The following is a 20,839-nucleotide window of genomic DNA, read 5'->3' as shown; positions in this document are numbered from 1 at the left end:
TTATTATCGTTTATATTCTCTATGTTCAGAATTTCTATTTGCGTCCTTTTCATAACTCCATTTTCTTTGGTGAAAAACCTGATGTTCATTAAATTTGTTCCCGTGTCCATTGAATTGCCTCTCTAAGTTTTCTTGTACCTCCTTTTTATTTCTTCATTAACAGCTATTTTAAACTCATTGTTAGATAACAATATCCTGTACCTTTGAGATCAGTTGCTGGAGGATAATCATTTTCTTTTTGTGATACCAAATTTCCAATATATACACATCTCCTTTTGCATTTGAAGTAGCAAACACCCTCCTTAGTTAAGGATTTGTGTTTATTTTGGTGATACATTTTTAAGTCTGGCAGTAAGAGAGCTTTCTTTTGTATTCCAGAAGGTGGCACTGTAGATGGAGTTTGTGGCAGTAAAGGTTCTCGTGCTGGAACTGGCTCTCCTGGATGCAGTTGGGTGTGTGCACAAGGAACTGACAACAGAGTGGGGGAGGCGTGGGCTCAGCACCCATGGCCTGGTAGAGGCAACCTTAAGTGGGTTTCTCAAATCAAGGTCCATGATCAGGCATCCTGCTGAAATCCTAACGGGGGAACAGCAGGAATGACGTTCTCTTCTGCCTCCTTCCCTTTCTCTCCCCTCCTCTAGTCATGGAGATCCTCCCTCAGAAACCCAGGAGCTGTTGGGCAGTTACATTGCGTTGGGAGCGTCGGGAGCGTCGGGGAGGCCTCTGAATCTGCCAAAATCTAGCAATTTACAGTGCTGCCCTGGGGATGAAGCTCACCTTGGCGAATTGCTTCCTCTCCTCTGCCTCCAAATACCTCTTTGTCCACCTCCAGTGGCAGGCTGGATTCTAGTATTAGTCTGAATCACCACAATTTTTCTTTCTCCCCTGGGTATCCACCCAGTTTGTACTTCCAAGTTCCTTTTTTCCCAGCATAGTGAGTGCGTATGTCAGGCTCCCTGAATCCCTTGAATCTATAGCCCCCGCCAATGTCCTATCTGCCTGTACTCTGATACATGGGCAGGTAGAAACCTCCCAGGTGTGAAGGTGTATAATGCTGAAGCATCCAAGTTTGGTTATAGATATTCAATTAGTTGTAAATCAAAGGAAAGAGAAAAAAGTAATTACTCAGGCTGCCTTGATTCTGATGCCACCTAGCTTTACAGTGTTACCCCCCTGTCAGATGATAAATAAATAATAGAATTTCATGAGCATATATTGACATTTGTGTGTATTTGTGTGTGGAAAAGTACATATGGGGAGGGTTGGAATGACACAAGCTAATTTTAACTAATGTTAGCTATTTTAATATTTATTGAAGAGTTTTGTTTCTCTTGAGACACAAGTTGAAAGCGCTCACAATGTCTCATGGAGATTCAGTCACTCTCACACATTCATATGTTCTTCAGTTGGTTTATTTATTTTTTCTTCTAAGTAAGATTGATTTTAAATATTTTGAAATTATGGAAATTCATGAAAAGTGTGGTCTTATTGTGCATACATTCAGAATATTCAGATACCCAAATTTTGACATAATATGATGATGGTAGTGATTGCAATAATAAGAAAGCACAACTGATTCTAATAATAAATTACTTTAATTAAAGTTTAGGAGTCATGCCTGTATGTTTTTAATTACTAAAACAATAAAAATGAGTTTGTAAGTAAAAGAGAACTCTTAATTTCCATTATTAAATGTTACTTCTGATACATTTCTTAATAAACATTCGCAGGACCCTTTGGAAACAAAGTTAGGAAAATAGATTAGAACGTGAATTTTTCCGTTTTCAGGCGATATTATATAATGTTCACAAAAAGGATTATTATGTAGTTTACTATCCTTAATATTATGATTCAAAGTATACAATACGCAATTACACAACTTTTTTAGGAATTGTCCTGTTTTTGAATATATATGTGTTTTTATATTATAAGATATGATGCAACAAATACATACGTAGAGAACATTCATGCACCTTTTTATTTTATAGTGTTTTTATTAACATGAAATTCATACCATATAATTACCCATTTAAGTCATTTAAAAATATACAGTTGAGTGACTTGTAGTACATTTAAATGCTGTGCAACCAACAGCATTAGGTAATTCCAGAAAACTCCGTTCCTCAAAGAAACTCCATAAACATTAATTAGTTACTCCAAAAACACCTGTCCTTTCTTGCTCCTGACAACAACTAATTTGCTTTCTGATCCAGTAGACTTACTTATTCTGGATATTACATTTGAGTGAAATCAGAGAACAGGTAAGCTTTTATTCTGGCTTTTTACACTCAGTAGATTTTTTTGCAAGTTTATACATGTCACAGCATAGATCAGTATCTAATCCCTTTTAATGGATGCATAATAATCCCTTTTGTGCATATGCCTCAATCTGTTTACATATTCAGCAGCTGATGGACATTTGAGAGGTTTTTTTCCCATTTTTTTGACTAAGAATACTACTACAAACATTCATATACAAGGTTTAGTTGTAACATCTATTTTTAATTATCAGGGGCTGTGATTAGACATTGAATTGCTGGGTTATATGGTTACTGTGTTCAGGTTTTTGTGTTAACTGTCAGAGTGTTTTCCACATTCGGCCTGTCTTTGGGTATCTTGAGACAACACACACCATTGTGTGTTGTTTTTTTATGAGGATCTTTCTTGACAAGCAAGATAACAACTTTTAATTTCACCACTTTCTCTTGGATTTTCGTTTTCATAACAGATTCTTTATTTACTAACTGAAAAGCTGCCACAGTGTCATTTTCTTTAGTTCTTCTGACAGTAGTCATGATTGGAAATATGATGAATAAATATGTTGAAAGTTACAAAAGTGAGCCCCTTGTCCGTGTTAGTTGCCTTTGCTGTTTAGCTTGAGAACCTTATGTAAGCTCTGTCTGAGCTCCTTGTTTTTGAGTGCATACACCATGGGGTTGAGGGCAGGAGGGATGATGTTTTCTAATACATTGAGTAGAACTGTGATAAGAAGAACAGTTTTTGGTACAAAATGGGTGATGGAAATAACAACAACGACTGTGTAGAACAATAGGATTAGGATGAGGTGGGAAGTGCAGGTACTTAGGGCCTTGGATGCAGCTTCTGCTGAGTTCAGCTTCAGCACAGACTGGAGTATCGAAACATAGGATAAAATAATCCCACCCAGGTCACTTCCCAGGAGGGTCCAGACCAGAATTACCTGGTAGAGCTTGTTGATTGTCCTGTCATCACAGGATAGGCTAGTGACTGCAAAAGTAGAGCACAGACAGTGCTCAATTTGGTTCTGTGAGCAGTAGTGTCTCTGAGCAGCCAACACGGGCACTGGGATGGTAGTTAGGGTATTTCTGAGTGCCATGAACACAGTTGCTTTGACCACAAAAGATTCAGTAATTACTGACGGATAGCGTAGTGGTTGACAAATGGCTACATATCTGTCTATAGCCATGCAGACGAAGATGCCTGACTCCATGCACATAAAACAATGTATGACATACATCTGAGCAAAGCACTCTGGGAGGCTGATGACTTTAGCATTGAACCATAGGATGGCCAGAATCTTGGGTGTGATGTTGGTGGCCAGGCCCATGTCTACCACAGCCAGGACCCCCAGGAAATAGTACATAGGCTGGTGCAGTGCTGCCTCTTGTTTGATGGTGTGGAGGACTAGGATGTTGGCAGCAAGAGCTAAGAGGTAGAGCAGAGCCAGGGGCAGGGAGAGCCAGTGCTGCCACTCATGAATGCCTGGGAACCCCATCAGGAGGAACTCGGAGACCTGGACGTTAGATCCGTTGGAATGTCTGGGATCGTGGAACATCTTTCACTAAGAAAAAAATCATTTATGGTTATTTTTAATAATAATCTCTCTGAAATTACCCTATTGTAAAAGTTGAAAAGGAGTCAGCAAGGTTCATGTCCTCATGTAGGATATTCTTCATCTTTTTTCTCAGTCTGCCACCGACAGTTATTGCACATTTCTAGTGAAACACGACCTGTGGAAGCACTTTCTATGCTTTGTCTCAGTTAATCATTAGAAAAACTTCATAAAGCATATCACATTATTTCCATCCTCTCACACTTGATGAATATAGGATTAGAGTTATCAGGACTTTGGTCTTTATCTTCCTACATGAGTCATGGAATATGGACAAGAGTAAACAATCTGATATCCCTGAGTGGCCTCTCTTTTTCTAATTAATTGTAGAGTTACTGCGTAAAATGAGACTAGAGATTTTATTTGTGGAGAAATATATATAACAGATTAGATTATAGAAAAACAAAAGAAACCTATTTCTGTTAAACACATGAGAATTTTTAAATAATCATAAACATTATTTAACTTTAATTAAAATGTATGTGGTAAGTTAGTGCAGCCAGTTTTTAGTGAAGAAACCAGTATTCAGAATTATGAATAAGATACAGGAAGCCAAGTAACTCTATAAGAAAGAGAAGTATGTTTTGGGAATCTCAGTATTCCTTAAATCCAATTGGTTCTGGTTTGAGTAACTTTCCCCTATTCGGATGTACCTTTTCTTCTTGGAGCCATGTGGATACTCACATTGCATAATGCGAGTATAATAAAGTGGACTTTAAAGAAATGAATTTGAGATAAATGTTTTCAAATTAACGTACTAAAATCAAATGACTGTCTAAACAGATTTCATGGTTCAATTATTTATTCATTTTTGAATGTGAAAACTGAAACAAATTTTCATGTTTTGTTTCTACCAAATGTGTGCTATTTATTATTTGTTTCCTTTCAGTACTTGAAATATTAAAGACTTAATGTAAAGATACGTAATATTAAAAAATGTTTTGGCCCGAAATTATAGTATCTAGAGAACACTTGTGTGAATGTACAATTTATAGATACACTCATCCTAACCCAAGTAATGTTTTTCCATTATACTTATAACACAATGAAGGAAGGTAGAATCAAAATAATATATATTTATACAAGCTATGCTGTTCCGTGTATTGTTTGCATAACATGTTAACTTCAGTTATTTATTTTTATAGCTTTCTTTCTCATTTTCCTTAATTTTAATCCATTTCTCAAATGTCTTGCTACCTTTGACTTTTATTTCTTTCTTAAGAGAAAGTCTTTAAAAGCTGATTTGAAATTCCAGCGGTGAGTGAGTCTCACCAATCAGAAGCATTCACTCTGAGTGATGTGTAGGGACCTACTGCCTTCATTGTTTGCATCCTTACTGGGATGCCAATCTTTCCAGAAAGAATCCACCAATCCACATCCTGGAGGAATACGTGATGGGTGCCAGTGTTCTTGGAGTTGAGTAGTAGGGCTCTGTGCCTCTCACACTCAAATGTGAATATTGCTTTCAAGTTTCTCATTTTTTATGATTCCTCATTGTTCTTCATCATGCTTGACACGTTTGCATCTATACTACATATGAATGTGTCTTCCAAGAACAAACTTCCAGTCATCATAAGAGGGTAGTTAATGTTTAGGAAACTGGATGAATCAGAGATCATGTTGCTCCTTATTCCATTTTTCTACCTACAGCCCTGTTGTATCTTTACTTGTAATGAAGAATAAGAGATTAGACACTTGAAATTGTAAAGCAACACAAGGCAAACTAGTTAATAAGAGCACTCTTCAAAGACCCCTCTGGCGTCATCAGAAACTATTAAGTCTCTTAGAGGAACAGATAGAAATGGCAACTAAGCAAAATTTTGAAGGAAATACAGAAACTCTTAAAAGGGGAAGAGACAAATGCTTTCAGACATGTGGCATGATTGGGATTCTGCCAGATCAGCGTTCTCTCCTGTTATGGTTTGCTGAGTCCCACTCACACCACACTGGTATTTTTTGCCTTGTGATTCAGCAATCACTGTTCTATTTTGTGTCCCCCCACTGCCAAATTCGGCTTCAATCATCACCTTCTTCTAGAAGACTCAACTCCCTCTGAGAGCATAGAGAGCCACCCTTCAAATCTTAATATGATGTCGTTGGGAAGGAGGCAGGCTTTTAAGAAAGGAATATATTCGTTGATGTATGAGTCTCTTTTTTAAAACTTTAACACCATGGTAGTATAAAATCCTGTTAATATTCTTGTATCTATCACAATTTTACCACACCCTTATATTTGGATATTTTGTGTTTATATTTGTAGTTGCATGTCTACAAAGGCCTCATGAACATTACAGATGTCAATAGATGTTTTTGAGTGATTAAGCAGATTAATGTATAAATGAATCAAATTTCACAATAGTCTTTAAGAGTTATTATTCTGTAATCTAATTATTATCTCTTGGAAAACATAAAGGGGATACCAAATTAAATAGAACCACAATGTGCATATCATAAATCAACAAAGAACCTAAATCTCTAAAAAATATTTTCCCTTAATAAAATAAATGAAACAAAAGAAATCCCAAGAAAATAGAATACAAGGCAGCAAACAAATCAAGTATTGTAGAATGTACAATGAAGTTCAAGTATTTAAAATATACTACATAGGATTATATTTCACATAGATTTATATGAATATTATGCTATAAAATATATATGTATATTAGTAAAACATGTATTTTGAATACTGGAATAAATGCAAAGCAAACTATACACAGGTATGCACAAAAAATTTTTAGATTGGCCAAACCATACTAACAAACCAAACACGTACACCAAAACTGTTTAGACAGTATTAATGTCTGACAAAATAAAAGCTAACCCAGATGTTGGATCAGGAGCTCTACTGAGAAACAACAGATGACATTCTTGACACAGGGCAATAAATGCTGATTGTACCAAATTGTTTGTCCAGGTTTGATACGATTTTCCATAAGCAATGTAAGAAAAGCCCTAAAATTATCATTTAAATTCTGTCCATGGCAAAAAAGGAGGAAATCATTTAAATTAATCAAAACTCTTTAGCTAATCCTCAGTTTCCTGTTTAGCAATACTGGTGTAAATTTGCATCAGTAATTGCAGGAGTACCTAAAGCGTTTCAATGGGCACTATAGACACATGGGTACTAAGAGCGTACAATACTAGAATCTGTTTCCGTACATAAAATAATTGTATTCAAGTTTCTTTCTGTTTGTGAGTAAGTTTATCTTTGATGTTTGTATATGTTATATTTTCCCATTTCTTTTGAAAATAATCATTAAGAAAAATATGTAATAACTCACATGTAATCTAGAGAGAGAGATACAGATTTACTGAAACATAATGGATTACCCTGAACATAAGATAAACATTGGAAAGTATTTTCGAAATATATTTGACTAGTGTACACAGATTGTCAAAGATATTGAAAAAGAATCATTCCCCATTGCTTCTCAGTGCTTTGGAGCCGTCAGCTGTTCACTCTATGTGTCCATGCAACAGAAGAAGGTAGAAAAATTACAGAAATCATAGATTCTCATACATAGAGAATAGGAAATATATCTCTGAGATTCCTTGTGCTCTATTTTTAAGAATATTTTTCCTATGAGATATCTATCTTACTTTATCCCTCGAATTTCTATGTGGTACTTGTAATGTTAATACTAAAGCTGGTTTTATTGTTACAAGTGAAGTTTAGGTCCATCTTCAATACATTTGCCAAACTCTCAGTTAAAGAGCCATGCTTATACCACATAATATAGTATGAACCACGTATTATATTAGACTGTTTCTAAAAGAAATTTAAAATAATTTTGGTTCATCAGAACTTAATTTATACAAGGGAAATGCACTTGTATTATGCTGTTGGTGCGGCATGTATGTTGAAATAGGAACATTGAAGCATGTATATCACCACTTAGTAAGTACAAAATACATATGCTTTGATGTCTATTCTCACTCCCAGAGCCCAAAGATAAGTGTGTTTCCTCTCTAGACGAGCCTGAAGTTTACATCCCATGGTGGACTTCTCTTAGTATGACTCAGGGATCCTCCAAGTAGACTTTGCTATCTAAAATGGAAGGAACACAGTCACAAATAGATCTCTCTAAATGAAGCCATTGCATTGGGCTCATACGTGAGGTCACTGGGAGGGAAGGTAGGAAGCAGGAGTGTCTGAACCAGGAATGAGAACTGTCCTCTAGCTACTCCACTTCTGGTCCTGAGGGTGAGTCATAGCCCGGCTCCGCTACAGCAGAACCAAAGGTTCCTCTCTGATAGGTAAACAACATAGATTTCATGATGGCAGGTGGCACTGAATTGTAATCTGAGAATTGGGGAAATAAACATTTTCAATAAAAGCCAATCTTTTATCACACTTATGCCTTTTACTGGGTGGGTGGAATCAAATCTGTGTCTCTGAGAATATCATAATCAATTCCTATACAGAGTCTCTCTCCAGTTTATGTTAGTGCTGACAGCACTAACAATCCTGAGACAGTCCCCCGTTTGTTTGTCTTTTACTACCTTAGTTTCTGGATAGCAAAACAGGGAGCTGAGTCCAATCTGGTCCAGGTACTCAGGGTTTTGGTCAAAAACATTGTGATTCTCCCATATATGTACACACACAACCTTAAATCTCAAAATCCCTTGATATCTGTACTATTGAACTGAATCTTTAAAGAAAACAGTGTGTTGTATATCTCAAGGGTATATTACTCAACATTAAAGAAACAGGTGCTAGTATGGGAATCAGCTAACCCAATTCCTAGGAGGAAAGGAGTTCAAGCTTTACATTTTTTTAAATAAAATAAAATCTTTATATTTTCATTGAAAAATCTTGACATGTAACATTGTCTAAATTAAGGTATACAGTATAATAATTTGATGCATTCATATATTGTAAATGGTCACTGAAGTAATAATAAGCACCTCTATCATATTAAATAATTTCCTTTGTTTTTCTGGATGAACTAGTCATGATATAGTCTCTTAGCAAATTTCATCTTGATAACCCAATATTGTTGACTATACATAGACTGTGCGTTAGCTCTCTACAGCTCATGTACTACTCGTTGCCAAGTTTGTAATCTTCATGTCTGTGCCTTCCCCCAACCCACATATTCTGTAACCGTGATATTTCTGTTTTTTTTTCCTTGAGTCTGGCATTGTTAGGTTCCACAGATAATTAGTATCACACAGTAATTGTCTTTCTCTCTCTGACTCATCTGAGGTAAGATAGTGCTCAAGTTCTTGTCATATTACTGCAACTAACAGGATGACTCTGCTTCATGGCTGCTGGCAGAAAAAGTATATATCATATATATATATAAATATATCATACCTTTTTCCATTCATCTGTTGATTGGCACTTAGATTGTTTCCATATATTGGCTATAGTGAATAATGCTGCAGTAAATATCGGGGTGTTTGTATCTCTTTTAGATCCTGTTTTCATTTCCTTTGCATATAACCAGAAGTGGAACTGTCTGATTACAGTGTGTCTTGGAGGTCTTCTTACATTGATACAATGCAATGTTTTGTTAGCTTCATGGATTTCTAAATTTAATTCCTTCCACAGCTTTGGAAAGTTCACTAATATTTCTTTAAATAAACATTCTTCTCTTTTTATGCTTCACATGTCCTTCTGGTACACCAACTTTATTATATTTATTTTACTAATCAAATCCAGTAACTCTGGTAGGTTTTCTTCACTTTTTCAAAATTTATTTCTCCCTCTTTTCTGAGTCATCTGTACACTTGTATCCTCCAGTTACTTACTCTCACTTCTTCAGGTCTGCTTATTTACTGATGCTCTTTATTGCATTATTATTATTATCGTTTATATTCTCTATGTTCAGAATTTCTATTTGCGTCCTTTTCATAACTCCATTTTCTTTGGTGAAAAACCTGATGTTCATTAAATTTGTTCCCGTGTCCATTGAATTGCCTCTCTAAGTTTTCTTGTACCTCCTTTTTATTTCTTCATTAACAGCTATTTTAAACTCATTGTTAGATAACAATATCCTGTACCTTTGAGATCAGTTGCTGGAGGATAATCATTTTCTTTTTGTGATACCAAATTTCCAATATATACACATCTCCTTTTGCATTTGAAGTAGCAAACACCCTCCTTAGTTAAGGATTTGTGTTTATTTTGGTGATACATTTTTAAGTCTGGCAGTAAGAGAGCTTTCTTTTGTATTCCAGAAGGTGGCACTGTAGATGGAGTTTGTGGCAGTAAAGGTTCTCGTGCTGGAACTGGCTCTCCTGGATGCAGTTGGGTGTGTGCACAAGGAACTGACAACAGAGTGGGGGAGGCGTGGGCTCAGCACCCATGGCCTGGTAGAGGCAACCTTAAGTGGGTTTCTCAAATCAAGGTCCATGATCAGGCATCCTGCTGAAATCCTAACGGGGGAACAGCAGGAATGACGTTCTCTTCTGCCTCCTTCCCTTTCTCTCCCCTCCTCTAGTCATGGAGATCCTCCCTCAGAAACCCAGGAGCTGTTGGGCAGTTACATTGCGTTGGGAGCGTCGGGAGCGTCGGGGAGGCCTCTGAATCTGCCAAAATCTAGCAATTTACAGTGCTGCCCTGGGGATGAAGCTCACCTTGGCGAATTGCTTCCTCTCCTCTGCCTCCAAATACCTCTTTGTCCACCTCCAGTGGCAGGCTGGATTCTAGTATTAGTCTGAATCACCACAATTTTTCTTTCTCCCCTGGGTATCCACCCAGTTTGTACTTCCAAGTTCCTTTTTTCCCAGCATAGTGAGTGCGTATGTCAGGCTCCCTGAATCCCTTGAATCTATAGCCCCCGCCAATGTCCTATCTGCCTGTACTCTGATACATGGGCAGGTAGAAACCTCCCAGGTGTGAAGGTGTATAATGCTGAAGCATCCAAGTTTGGTTATAGATATTCAATTAGTTGTAAATCAAAGGAAAGAGAAAAAAGTAATTACTCAGGCTGCCTTGATTCTGATGCCACCTAGCTTTACAGTGTTACCCCCCTGTCAGATGATAAATAAATAATAGAATTTCATGAGCATATATTGACATTTGTGTGTATTTGTGTGTGGAAAAGTACATATGGGGAGGGTTGGAATGACACAAGCTAATTTTAACTAATGTTAGCTATTTTAATATTTATTGAAGAGTTTTGTTTCTCTTGAGACACAAGTTGAAAGCGCTCACAATGTCTCATGGAGATTCAGTCACTCTCACACATTCATATGTTCTTCAGTTGGTTTATTTATTTTTTCTTCTAAGTAAGATTGATTTTAAATATTTTGAAATTATGGAAATTCATGAAAAGTGTGGTCTTATTGTGCATACATTCAGAATATTCAGATACCCAAATTTTGACATAATATGATGATGGTAGTGATTGCAATAATAAGAAAGCACAACTGATTCTAATAATAAATTACTTTAATTAAAGTTTAGGAGTCATGCCTGTATGTTTTTAATTACTAAAACAATAAAAATGAGTTTGTAAGTAAAAGAGAACTCTTAATTTCCATTATTAAATGTTACTTCTGATACATTTCTTAATAAACATTCGCAGGACCCTTTGGAAACAAAGTTAGGAAAATAGATTAGAACGTGAATTTTTCCGTTTTCAGGCGATATTATATAATGTTCACAAAAAGGATTATTATGTAGTTTACTATCCTTAATATTATGATTCAAAGTATACAATACGCAATTACACAACTTTTTTAGGAATTGTCCTGTTTTTGAATATATATGTGTTTTTATATTATAAGATATGATGCAACAAATACATACGTAGAGAACATTCATGCACCTTTTTATTTTATAGTGTTTTTATTAACATGAAATTCATACCATATAATTACCCATTTAAGTCATTTAAAAATATACAGTTGAGTGACTTGTAGTACATTTAAATGCTGTGCAACCAACAGCATTAGGTAATTCCAGAAAACTCCGTTCCTCAAAGAAACTCCATAAACATTAATTAGTTACTCCAAAAACACCTGTCCTTTCTTGCTCCTGACAACAACTAATTTGCTTTCTGATCCAGTAGACTTACTTATTCTGGATATTACATTTGAGTGAAATCAGAGAACAGGTAAGCTTTTATTCTGGCTTTTTACACTCAGTAGATTTTTTTGCAAGTTTATACATGTCACAGCATAGATCAGTATCTAATCCCTTTTAATGGATGCATAATAATCCCTTTTGTGCATATGCCTCAATCTGTTTACATATTCAGCAGCTGATGGACATTTGAGAGGTTTTTTTCCCATTTTTTTGACTAAGAATACTACTACAAACATTCATATACAAGGTTTAGTTGTAACATCTATTTTTAATTATCAGGGGCTGTGATTAGACATTGAATTGCTGGGTTATATGGTTACTGTGTTCAGGTTTTTGTGTTAACTGTCAGAGTGTTTTCCACATTCGGCCTGTCTTTGGGTATCTTGAGACAACACACACCATTGTGTGTTGTTTTTTTATGAGGATCTTTCTTGACAAGCAAGATAACAACTTTTAATTTCACCACTTTCTCTTGGATTTTCGTTTTCATAACAGATTCTTTATTTACTAACTGAAAAGCTGCCACAGTGTCATTTTCTTTAGTTCTTCTGACAGTAGTCATGATTGGAAATATGATGAATAAATATGTTGAAAGTTACAAAAGTGAGCCCCTTGTCCGTGTTAGTTGCCTTTGCTGTTTAGCTTGAGAACCTTATGTAAGCTCTGTCTGAGCTCCTTGTTTTTGAGTGCATACACCATGGGGTTGAGGGCAGGAGGGATGATGTTTTCTAATACATTGAGTAGAACTGTGATAAGAAGAACAGTTTTTGGTACAAAATGGGTGATGGAAATAACAACAACGACTGTGTAGAACAATAGGATTAGGATGAGGTGGGAAGTGCAGGTACTTAGGGCCTTGGATGCAGCTTCTGCTGAGTTCAGCTTCAGCACAGACTGGAGTATCGAAACATAGGATAAAATAATCCCACCCAGGTCACTTCCCAGGAGGGTCCAGACCAGAATTACCTGGTAGAGCTTGTTGATTGTCCTGTCATCACAGGATAGGCTAGTGACTGCAAAAGTAGAGCACAGACAGTGCTCAATTTGGTTCTGTGAGCAGTAGTGTCTCTGAGCAGCCAACACGGGCACTGGGATGGTAGTTAGGGTATTTCTGAGTGCCATGAACACAGTTGCTTTGACCACAAAAGATTCAGTAATTACTGACGGATAGCGTAGTGGTTGACAAATGGCTACATATCTGTCTATAGCCATGCAGACGAAGATGCCTGACTCCATGCACATAAAACAATGTATGACATACATCTGAGCAAAGCACTCTGGGAGGCTGATGACTTTAGCATTGAACCATAGGATGGCCAGAATCTTGGGTGTGATGTTGGTGGCCAGGCCCATGTCTACCACAGCCAGGACCCCCAGGAAATAGTACATAGGCTGGTGCAGTGCTGCCTCTTGTTTGATGGTGTGGAGGACTAGGATGTTGGCAGCAAGAGCTAAGAGGTAGAGCAGAGCCAGGGGCAGGGAGAGCCAGTGCTGCCACTCATGAATGCCTGGGAACCCCATCAGGAGGAACTCGGAGACCTGGACGTTAGATCCGTTGGAATGTCTGGGATCGTGGAACATCTTTCACTAAGAAAAAAATCATTTATGGTTATTTTTAATAATAATCTCTCTGAAATTACCCTATTGTAAAAGTTGAAAAGGAGTCAGCAAGGTTCATGTCCTCATGTAGGATATTCTTCATCTTTTTTCTCAGTCTGCCACCGACAGTTATTGCACATTTCTAGTGAAACACGACCTGTGGAAGCACTTTCTATGCTTTGTCTCAGTTAATCATTAGAAAAACTTCATAAAGCATATCACATTATTTCCATCCTCTCACACTTGATGAATATAGGATTAGAGTTATCAGGACTTTGGTCTTTATCTTCCTACATGAGTCATGGAATATGGACAAGAGTAAACAATCTGATATCCCTGAGTGGCCTCTCTTTTTCTAATTAATTGTAGAGTTACTGCGTAAAATGAGACTAGAGATTTTATTTGTGGAGAAATATATATAACAGATTAGATTATAGAAAAACAAAAGAAACCTATTTCTGTTAAACACATGAGAATTTTTAAATAATCATAAACATTATTTAACTTTAATTAAAATGTATGTGGTAAGTTAGTGCAGCCAGTTTTTAGTGAAGAAACCAGTATTCAGAATTATGAATAAGATACAGGAAGCCAAGTAACTCTATAAGAAAGAGAAGTATGTTTTGGGAATCTCAGTATTCCTTAAATCCAATTGGTTCTGGTTTGAGTAACTTTCCCCTATTCGGATGTACCTTTTCTTCTTGGAGCCATGTGGATACTCACATTGCATAATGCGAGTATAATAAAGTGGACTTTAAAGAAATGAATTTGAGATAAATGTTTTCAAATTAACGTACTAAAATCAAATGACTGTCTAAACAGATTTCATGGTTCAATTATTTATTCATTTTTGAATGTGAAAACTGAAACAAATTTTCATGTTTTGTTTCTACCAAATGTGTGCTATTTATTATTTGTTTCCTTTCAGTACTTGAAATATTAAAGACTTAATGTAAAGATACGTAATATTAAAAAATGTTTTGGCCCGAAATTATAGTATCTAGAGAACACTTGTGTGAATGTACAATTTATAGATACACTCATCCTAACCCAAGTAATGTTTTTCCATTATACTTATAACACAATGAAGGAAGGTAGAATCAAAATAATATATATTTATACAAGCTATGCTGTTCCGTGTATTGTTTGCATAACATGTTAACTTCAGTTATTTATTTTTATAGCTTTCTTTCTCATTTTCCTTAATTTTAATCCATTTCTCAAATGTCTTGCTACCTTTGACTTTTATTTCTTTCTTAAGAGAAAGTCTTTAAAAGCTGATTTGAAATTCCAGCGGTGAGTGAGTCTCACCAATCAGAAGCATTCACTCTGAGTGATGTGTAGGGACCTACTGCCTTCATTGTTTGCATCCTTACTGGGATGCCAATCTTTCCAGAAAGAATCCACCAATCCACATCCTGGAGGAATACGTGATGGGTGCCAGTGTTCTTGGAGTTGAGTAGTAGGGCTCTGTGCCTCTCACACTCAAATGTGAATATTGCTTTCAAGTTTCTCATTTTTTATGATTCCTCATTGTTCTTCATCATGCTTGACACGTTTGCATCTATACTACATATGAATGTGTCTTCCAAGAACAAACTTCCAGTCATCATAAGAGGGTAGTTAATGTTTAGGAAACTGGATGAATCAGAGATCATGTTGCTCCTTATTCCATTTTTCTACCTACAGCCCTGTTGTATCTTTACTTGTAATGAAGAATAAGAGATTAGACACTTGAAATTGTAAAGCAACACAAGGCAAACTAGTTAATAAGAGCACTCTTCAAAGACCCCTCTGGCGTCATCAGAAACTATTAAGTCTCTTAGAGGAACAGATAGAAATGGCAACTAAGCAAAATTTTGAAGGAAATACAGAAACTCTTAAAAGGGGAAGAGACAAATGCTTTCAGACATGTGGCATGATTGGGATTCTGCCAGATCAGCGTTCTCTCCTGTTATGGTTTGCTGAGTCCCACTCACACCACACTGGTATTTTTTGCCTTGTGATTCAGCAATCACTGTTCTATTTTGTGTCCCCCCACTGCCAAATTCGGCTTCAATCATCACCTTCTTCTAGAAGACTCAACTCCCTCTGAGAGCATAGAGAGCCACCCTTCAAATCTTAATATGATGTCGTTGGGAAGGAGGCAGGCTTTTAAGAAAGGAATATATTCGTTGATGTATGAGTCTCTTTTTTAAAACTTTAACACCATGGTAGTATAAAATCCTGTTAATATTCTTGTATCTATCACAATTTTACCACACCCTTATATTTGGATATTTTGTGTTTATATTTGTAGTTGCATGTCTACAAAGGCCTCATGAACATTACAGATGTCAATAGATGTTTTTGAGTGATTAAGCAGATTAATGTATAAATGAATCAAATTTCACAATAGTCTTTAAGAGTTATTATTCTGTAATCTAATTATTATCTCTTGGAAAACATAAAGGGGATACCAAATTAAATAGAACCACAATGTGCATATCATAAATCAACAAAGAACCTAAATCTCTAAAAAATATTTTCCCTTAATAAAATAAATGAAACAAAAGAAATCCCAAGAAAATAGAATACAAGGCAGCAAACAAATCAAGTATTGTAGAATGTACAATGAAGTTCAAGTATTTAAAATATACTACATAGGATTATATTTCACATAGATTTATATGAATATTATGCTATAAAATATATATGTATATTAGTAAAACATGTATTTTGAATACTGGAATAAATGCAAAGCAAACTATACACAGGTATGCACAAAAAATTTTTAGATTGGCCAAACCATACTAACAAACCAAACACGTACACCAAAACTGTTTAGACAGTATTAATGTCTGACAAAATAAAAGCTAACCCAGATGTTGGATCAGGAGCTCTACTGAGAAACAACAGATGACATTCTTGACACAGGGCAATAAATGCTGATTGTACCAAATTGTTTGTCCAGGTTTGATACGATTTTCCATAAGCAATGTAAGAAAAGCCCTAAAATTATCATTTAAATTCTGTCCATGGCAAAAAAGGAGGAAATCATTTAAATTAATCAAAACTCTTTAGCTAATCCTCAGTTTCCTGTTTAGCAATACTGGTGTAAATTTGCATCAGTAATTGCAGGAGTACCTAAAGCGTTTCAATGGGCACTATAGACACATGGGTACTAAGAGCGTACAATACTAGAATCTGTTTCCGTACATAAAATAATTGTATTCAAGTTTCTTTCTGTTTGTGAGTAAGTTTATCTTTGATGTTTGTATATGTTATATTTTCCCATTTCTTTTGAAAATAATCATTAAGAAAAATATGTAATAACTCACATGTAATCTAGAGAGAGAGATACAGATTTACTGAAACATAATGGATTACCCTGAACATAAGATAAACATTGGAAAGTATTTTCGAAATATATTTGACTAGTGTACACAGATTGTCAAAGATATTGAAAAAGAATCATTCCCCATTGCTTCTCAGTGCTTTGGAGCCGTCAGCTGTTCACTCTATGTGTCCATGCAACAGAAGAAGGTAGAAAAATTACAGAAATCATAGATTCTCATACATAGAGAATAGGAAATATATCTCTGAGATTCCTTGTGCTCTATTTTTAAGAATATTTTTCCTATGAGATATCTATCTTACTTTATCCCTCGAATTTCTATGTGGTACTTGTAATGTTAATACTAAAGCTGGTTTTATTGTTACAAGTGAAGTTTAGGTCCATCTTCAATACATTTGCCAAACTCTCAGTTAAAGAGCCATGCTTATACCACATAATATAGTATGAACCACGTATTATATTAGACTGTTTCTAAAAGAAATTTAAAATAATTTTGGTTCATCAGAACTTAATTTATACAAGGGAAATGCACTTGTATTATGCTGTTGGTGCGGCATGTATGTTGAAATAGGAACATTGAAGCATGTATATCACCACTTAGTAAGTACAAAATACATATGCTTTGATGTCTATTCTCACTCCCAGAGCCCAAAGATAAGTGTGTTTCCTCTCTAGACGAGCCTGAAGTTTACATCCCATGGTGGACTTCTCTTAGTATGACTCAGGGATCCTCCAAGTAGACTTTGCTATCTAAAATGGAAGGAACACAGTCACAAATAGATCTCTCTAAATGAAGCCATTGCATTGGGCTCATACGTGAGGTCACTGGGAGGGAAGGTAGGAAGCAGGAGTGTCTGAACCAGGAATGAGAACTGTCCTCTAGCTACTCCACTTCTGGTCCTGAGGGTGAGTCATAGCCCGGCTCCGCTACAGCAGAACCAAAGGTTCCTCTCTGATAGGTAAACAACATAGATTTCATGATGGCAGGTGGCACTGAATTGTAATCTGAGAATTGGGGAAATAAACATTTTCAATAAAAGCCAATCTTTTATCACACTTATGCCTTTTACTGGGTGGGTGGAATCAAATCTGTGTCTCTGAGAATATCATAATCAATTCCTATACAGAGTCTCTCTCCAGTTTATGTTAGTGCTGACAGCACTAACAATCCTGAGACAGTCCCCCGTTTGTTTGTCTTTTACTACCTTAGTTTCTGGATAGCAAAACAGGGAGCTGAGTCCAATCTGGTCCAGGTACTCAGGGTTTTGGTCAAAAACATTGTGATTCTCCCATATATGTACACACACAACCTTAAATCTCAAAATCCCTTGATATCTGTACTATTGAACTGAATCTTTAAAGAAAACAGTGTGTTGTATATCTCAAGGGTATATTACTCAACATTAAAGAAACAGGTGCTAGTATGGGAATCAGCTAACCCAATTCCTAGGAGGAAAGGAGTTCAAGCTTTACATTTTTTTAAATAAAATAAAATCTTTATATTTTCATTGAAAAATCTTGACATGTAACATTGTCTAAATTAAGGTATACAGTATAATAATTTGATGCATTCATATATTGTAAATGGTCACTGAAGTAATAATAAGCACCTCTATCATATTAAATAATTTCCTTTGTTTTTCTGGATGAACTAGTCATGATATAGTCTCTTAGCAAATTTCATCTTGATAACCCAATATTGTTGACTATACATAGACTGTGCGTTAGCTCTCTACAGCTCATGTACTACTCGTTGCCAAGTTTGTAATCTTCATGTCTGTGCCTTCCCCCAACCCACATATTCTGTAACCGTGATATTTCTGTTTTTTTTTCCTTGAGTCTGGCATTGTTAGGTTCCACAGATAATTAGTATCACACAGTAATTGTCTTTCTCTCTCTGACTCATCTGAGGTAAGATAGTGCTCAAGTTCTTGTCATATTACTGCAACTAACAGGATGACTCTGCTTCATGGCTGCTGGCAGAAAAAGTATATATCATATATATATATAAATATATCATACCTTTTTCCATTCATCTGTTGATTGGCACTTAGATTGTTTCCATATATTGGCTATAGTGAATAATGCTGCAGTAAATATCGGGGTGTTTGTATCTCTTTTAGATCCTGTTTTCATTTCCTTTGCATATAACCAGAAGTGGAACTGTCTGATTACAGTGTGTCTTGGAGGTCTTCTTACATTGATACAATGCAATGTTTTGTTAGCTTCATGGATTTCTAAATTTAATTCCTTCCACAGCTTTGGAAAGTTCACTAATATTTCTTTAAATAAACATTCTTCTCTTTTTATGCTTCACATGTCCTTCTGGTACACCAACTTTATTATATTTATTTTACTAATCAAATCCAGTAACTCTGGTAGGTTTTCTTCACTTTTTCAAAATTTATTTCTCCCTCTTTTCTGAGTCATCTGTACACTTGTATCCTCCAGTTACTTACTCTCACTTCTTCAGGTCTGCTTATTTACTGATGCTCTTTATTGCATTATTATTATTATCGTTTATATTCTCTATGTTCAGAATTTCTATTTGCGTCCTTTTCATAACTCCATTTTCTTTGGTGAAAAACCTGATGTTCATTAAATTTGTTCCCGTGTCCATTGAATTGCCTCTCTAAGTTTTCTTGTACCTCCTTTTTATTTCTTCATTAACAGCTATTTTAAACTCATTGTTAGATAACAATATCCTGTACCTTTGAGATCAGTTGCTGGAGGATAATCATTTTCTTTTTGTGATACCAAATTTCCAATATATACACATCTCCTTTTGCATTTGAAGTAGCAAACACCCTCCTTAGTTAAGGATTTGTGTTTATTTTGGTGATACATTTTTAAGTCTGGCAGTAAGAGAGCTTTCTTTTGTATTCCAGAAGGTGGCACTGTAGATGGAGTTTGTGGCAGTAAAGGTTCTCGTGCTGGAACTGGCTCTCCTGGATGCAGTTGGGTGTGTGCACAAGGAACTGACAACAGAGTGGGGGAGGCGTGGGCTCAGCACCCATGGCCTGGTAGAGGCAACCTTAAGTGGGTTTCTCAAATCAAGGTCCATGATCAGGCATCCTGCTGAAATCCTAACGGGGGAACAGCAGGAATGACGTTCTCTTCTGCCTCCTTCCCTTTCTCTCCCCTCCTCTAGTCATGGAGATCCTCCCTCAGAAACCCAGGAGCTGTTGGGCAGTTACATTGCGTTGGGAGCGTCGGGAGCGTCGGGGAGGCCTCTGAATCTGCCAAAATCTAGCAATTTACAGTGCTGCCCTGGGGATGAAGCTCACCTTGGCGAATTGCTTCCTCTCCTCTGCCTCCAAATACCTCTTTGTCCACCTCCAGTGGCAGGCTGGATTCTAGTATTAGTCTGAATCACCACAATTTTTCTTTCTCCCCTGGGTATCCACCCAGTTTGTACTTCCAAGTTCCTTTTTTCCCAGCATAGTGAGTGCGTATGTCAGGCTCCCTGAATCCCTTGAATCTATAGCCCCCGCCAATGTCCTATCTGCCTGTACTCTGATACATGGGCAGGTAGAAACCTCCCAGGTGTGAAGGTGTATAATGCTGAAGCATCCAAGTTTGGTTATAGATATTCAATTAGTTGTAAATCAAAGGAAAGAGAAAAAAGTAATTACTCAGGCTGCCTTGATTCTGATGCCACCTAGCTTTACAGTGTTACCCCCCTGTCAGATGATAAATAAATAATAGAATTTCATGAGCATATATTGACATTTGTGTGTATTTGTGTGTGGAAAAGTACATATGGGGAGGGTTGGAATGACACAAGCTAATTTTAACTAATGTTAGCTATTTTAATATTTATTGAAGAGTTTTGTTTCTCTTGAGACACAAGTTGAAAGCGCTCACAATGTCTCATGGAGATTCAGTCACTCTCACACATTCATATGTTCTTCAGTTGGTTTATTTATTTTTTCTTCTAAGTAAGATTGATTTTAAATATTTTGAAATTATGGAAATTCATGAAAAGTGT

The 20,839-nt window shown here is 36.2% G+C and overlaps 2 protein-coding genes across 2 annotated transcripts; both read right to left on the bottom strand.

Moving 5' to 3' along the window:
* Positions 1-1,560: 1,560 nt before the first annotated feature.
* On the bottom strand, positions 1,561-9,493 carry LOC140844227 (olfactory receptor 56B2-like). The gene is made up of 2 exons (XM_073215705.1): positions 9,192-9,493; positions 1,561-3,820 (listed from the first exon to the last, which is right to left on the bottom strand). The coding sequence occupies exon 2, from the start codon at positions 3,812-3,814 to the stop codon at positions 2,855-2,857; it is 960 nt and encodes a 319-aa protein (XP_073071806.1). The 5' UTR covers positions 3,815-3,820; positions 9,192-9,493; the 3' UTR covers positions 1,561-2,854.
* A 1,746-nt stretch (positions 9,494-11,239) lies between these two features.
* LOC140844226 (olfactory receptor 56B2-like) lies at positions 11,240-19,172 on the bottom strand. The gene is made up of 2 exons (XM_073215704.1): positions 18,871-19,172; positions 11,240-13,499 (listed from the first exon to the last, which is right to left on the bottom strand). The coding sequence occupies exon 2, from the start codon at positions 13,491-13,493 to the stop codon at positions 12,534-12,536; it is 960 nt and encodes a 319-aa protein (XP_073071805.1). The 5' UTR covers positions 13,494-13,499; positions 18,871-19,172; the 3' UTR covers positions 11,240-12,533.
* Between the last annotated feature and the right edge of the window lie 1,667 nt (positions 19,173-20,839).

The sequence above is a fragment of the Manis javanica genome, chromosome 11 (assembly GCF_040802235.1).
Source record: "Manis javanica isolate MJ-LG chromosome 11, MJ_LKY, whole genome shotgun sequence".
NCBI classification, from domain to species: domain Eukaryota; kingdom Metazoa; phylum Chordata; class Mammalia; order Pholidota; family Manidae; genus Manis; species Manis javanica.
Note: the sequence above shows the minus strand (reverse complement) of the source record. Positions and strands in the feature narration are given on the sequence as shown.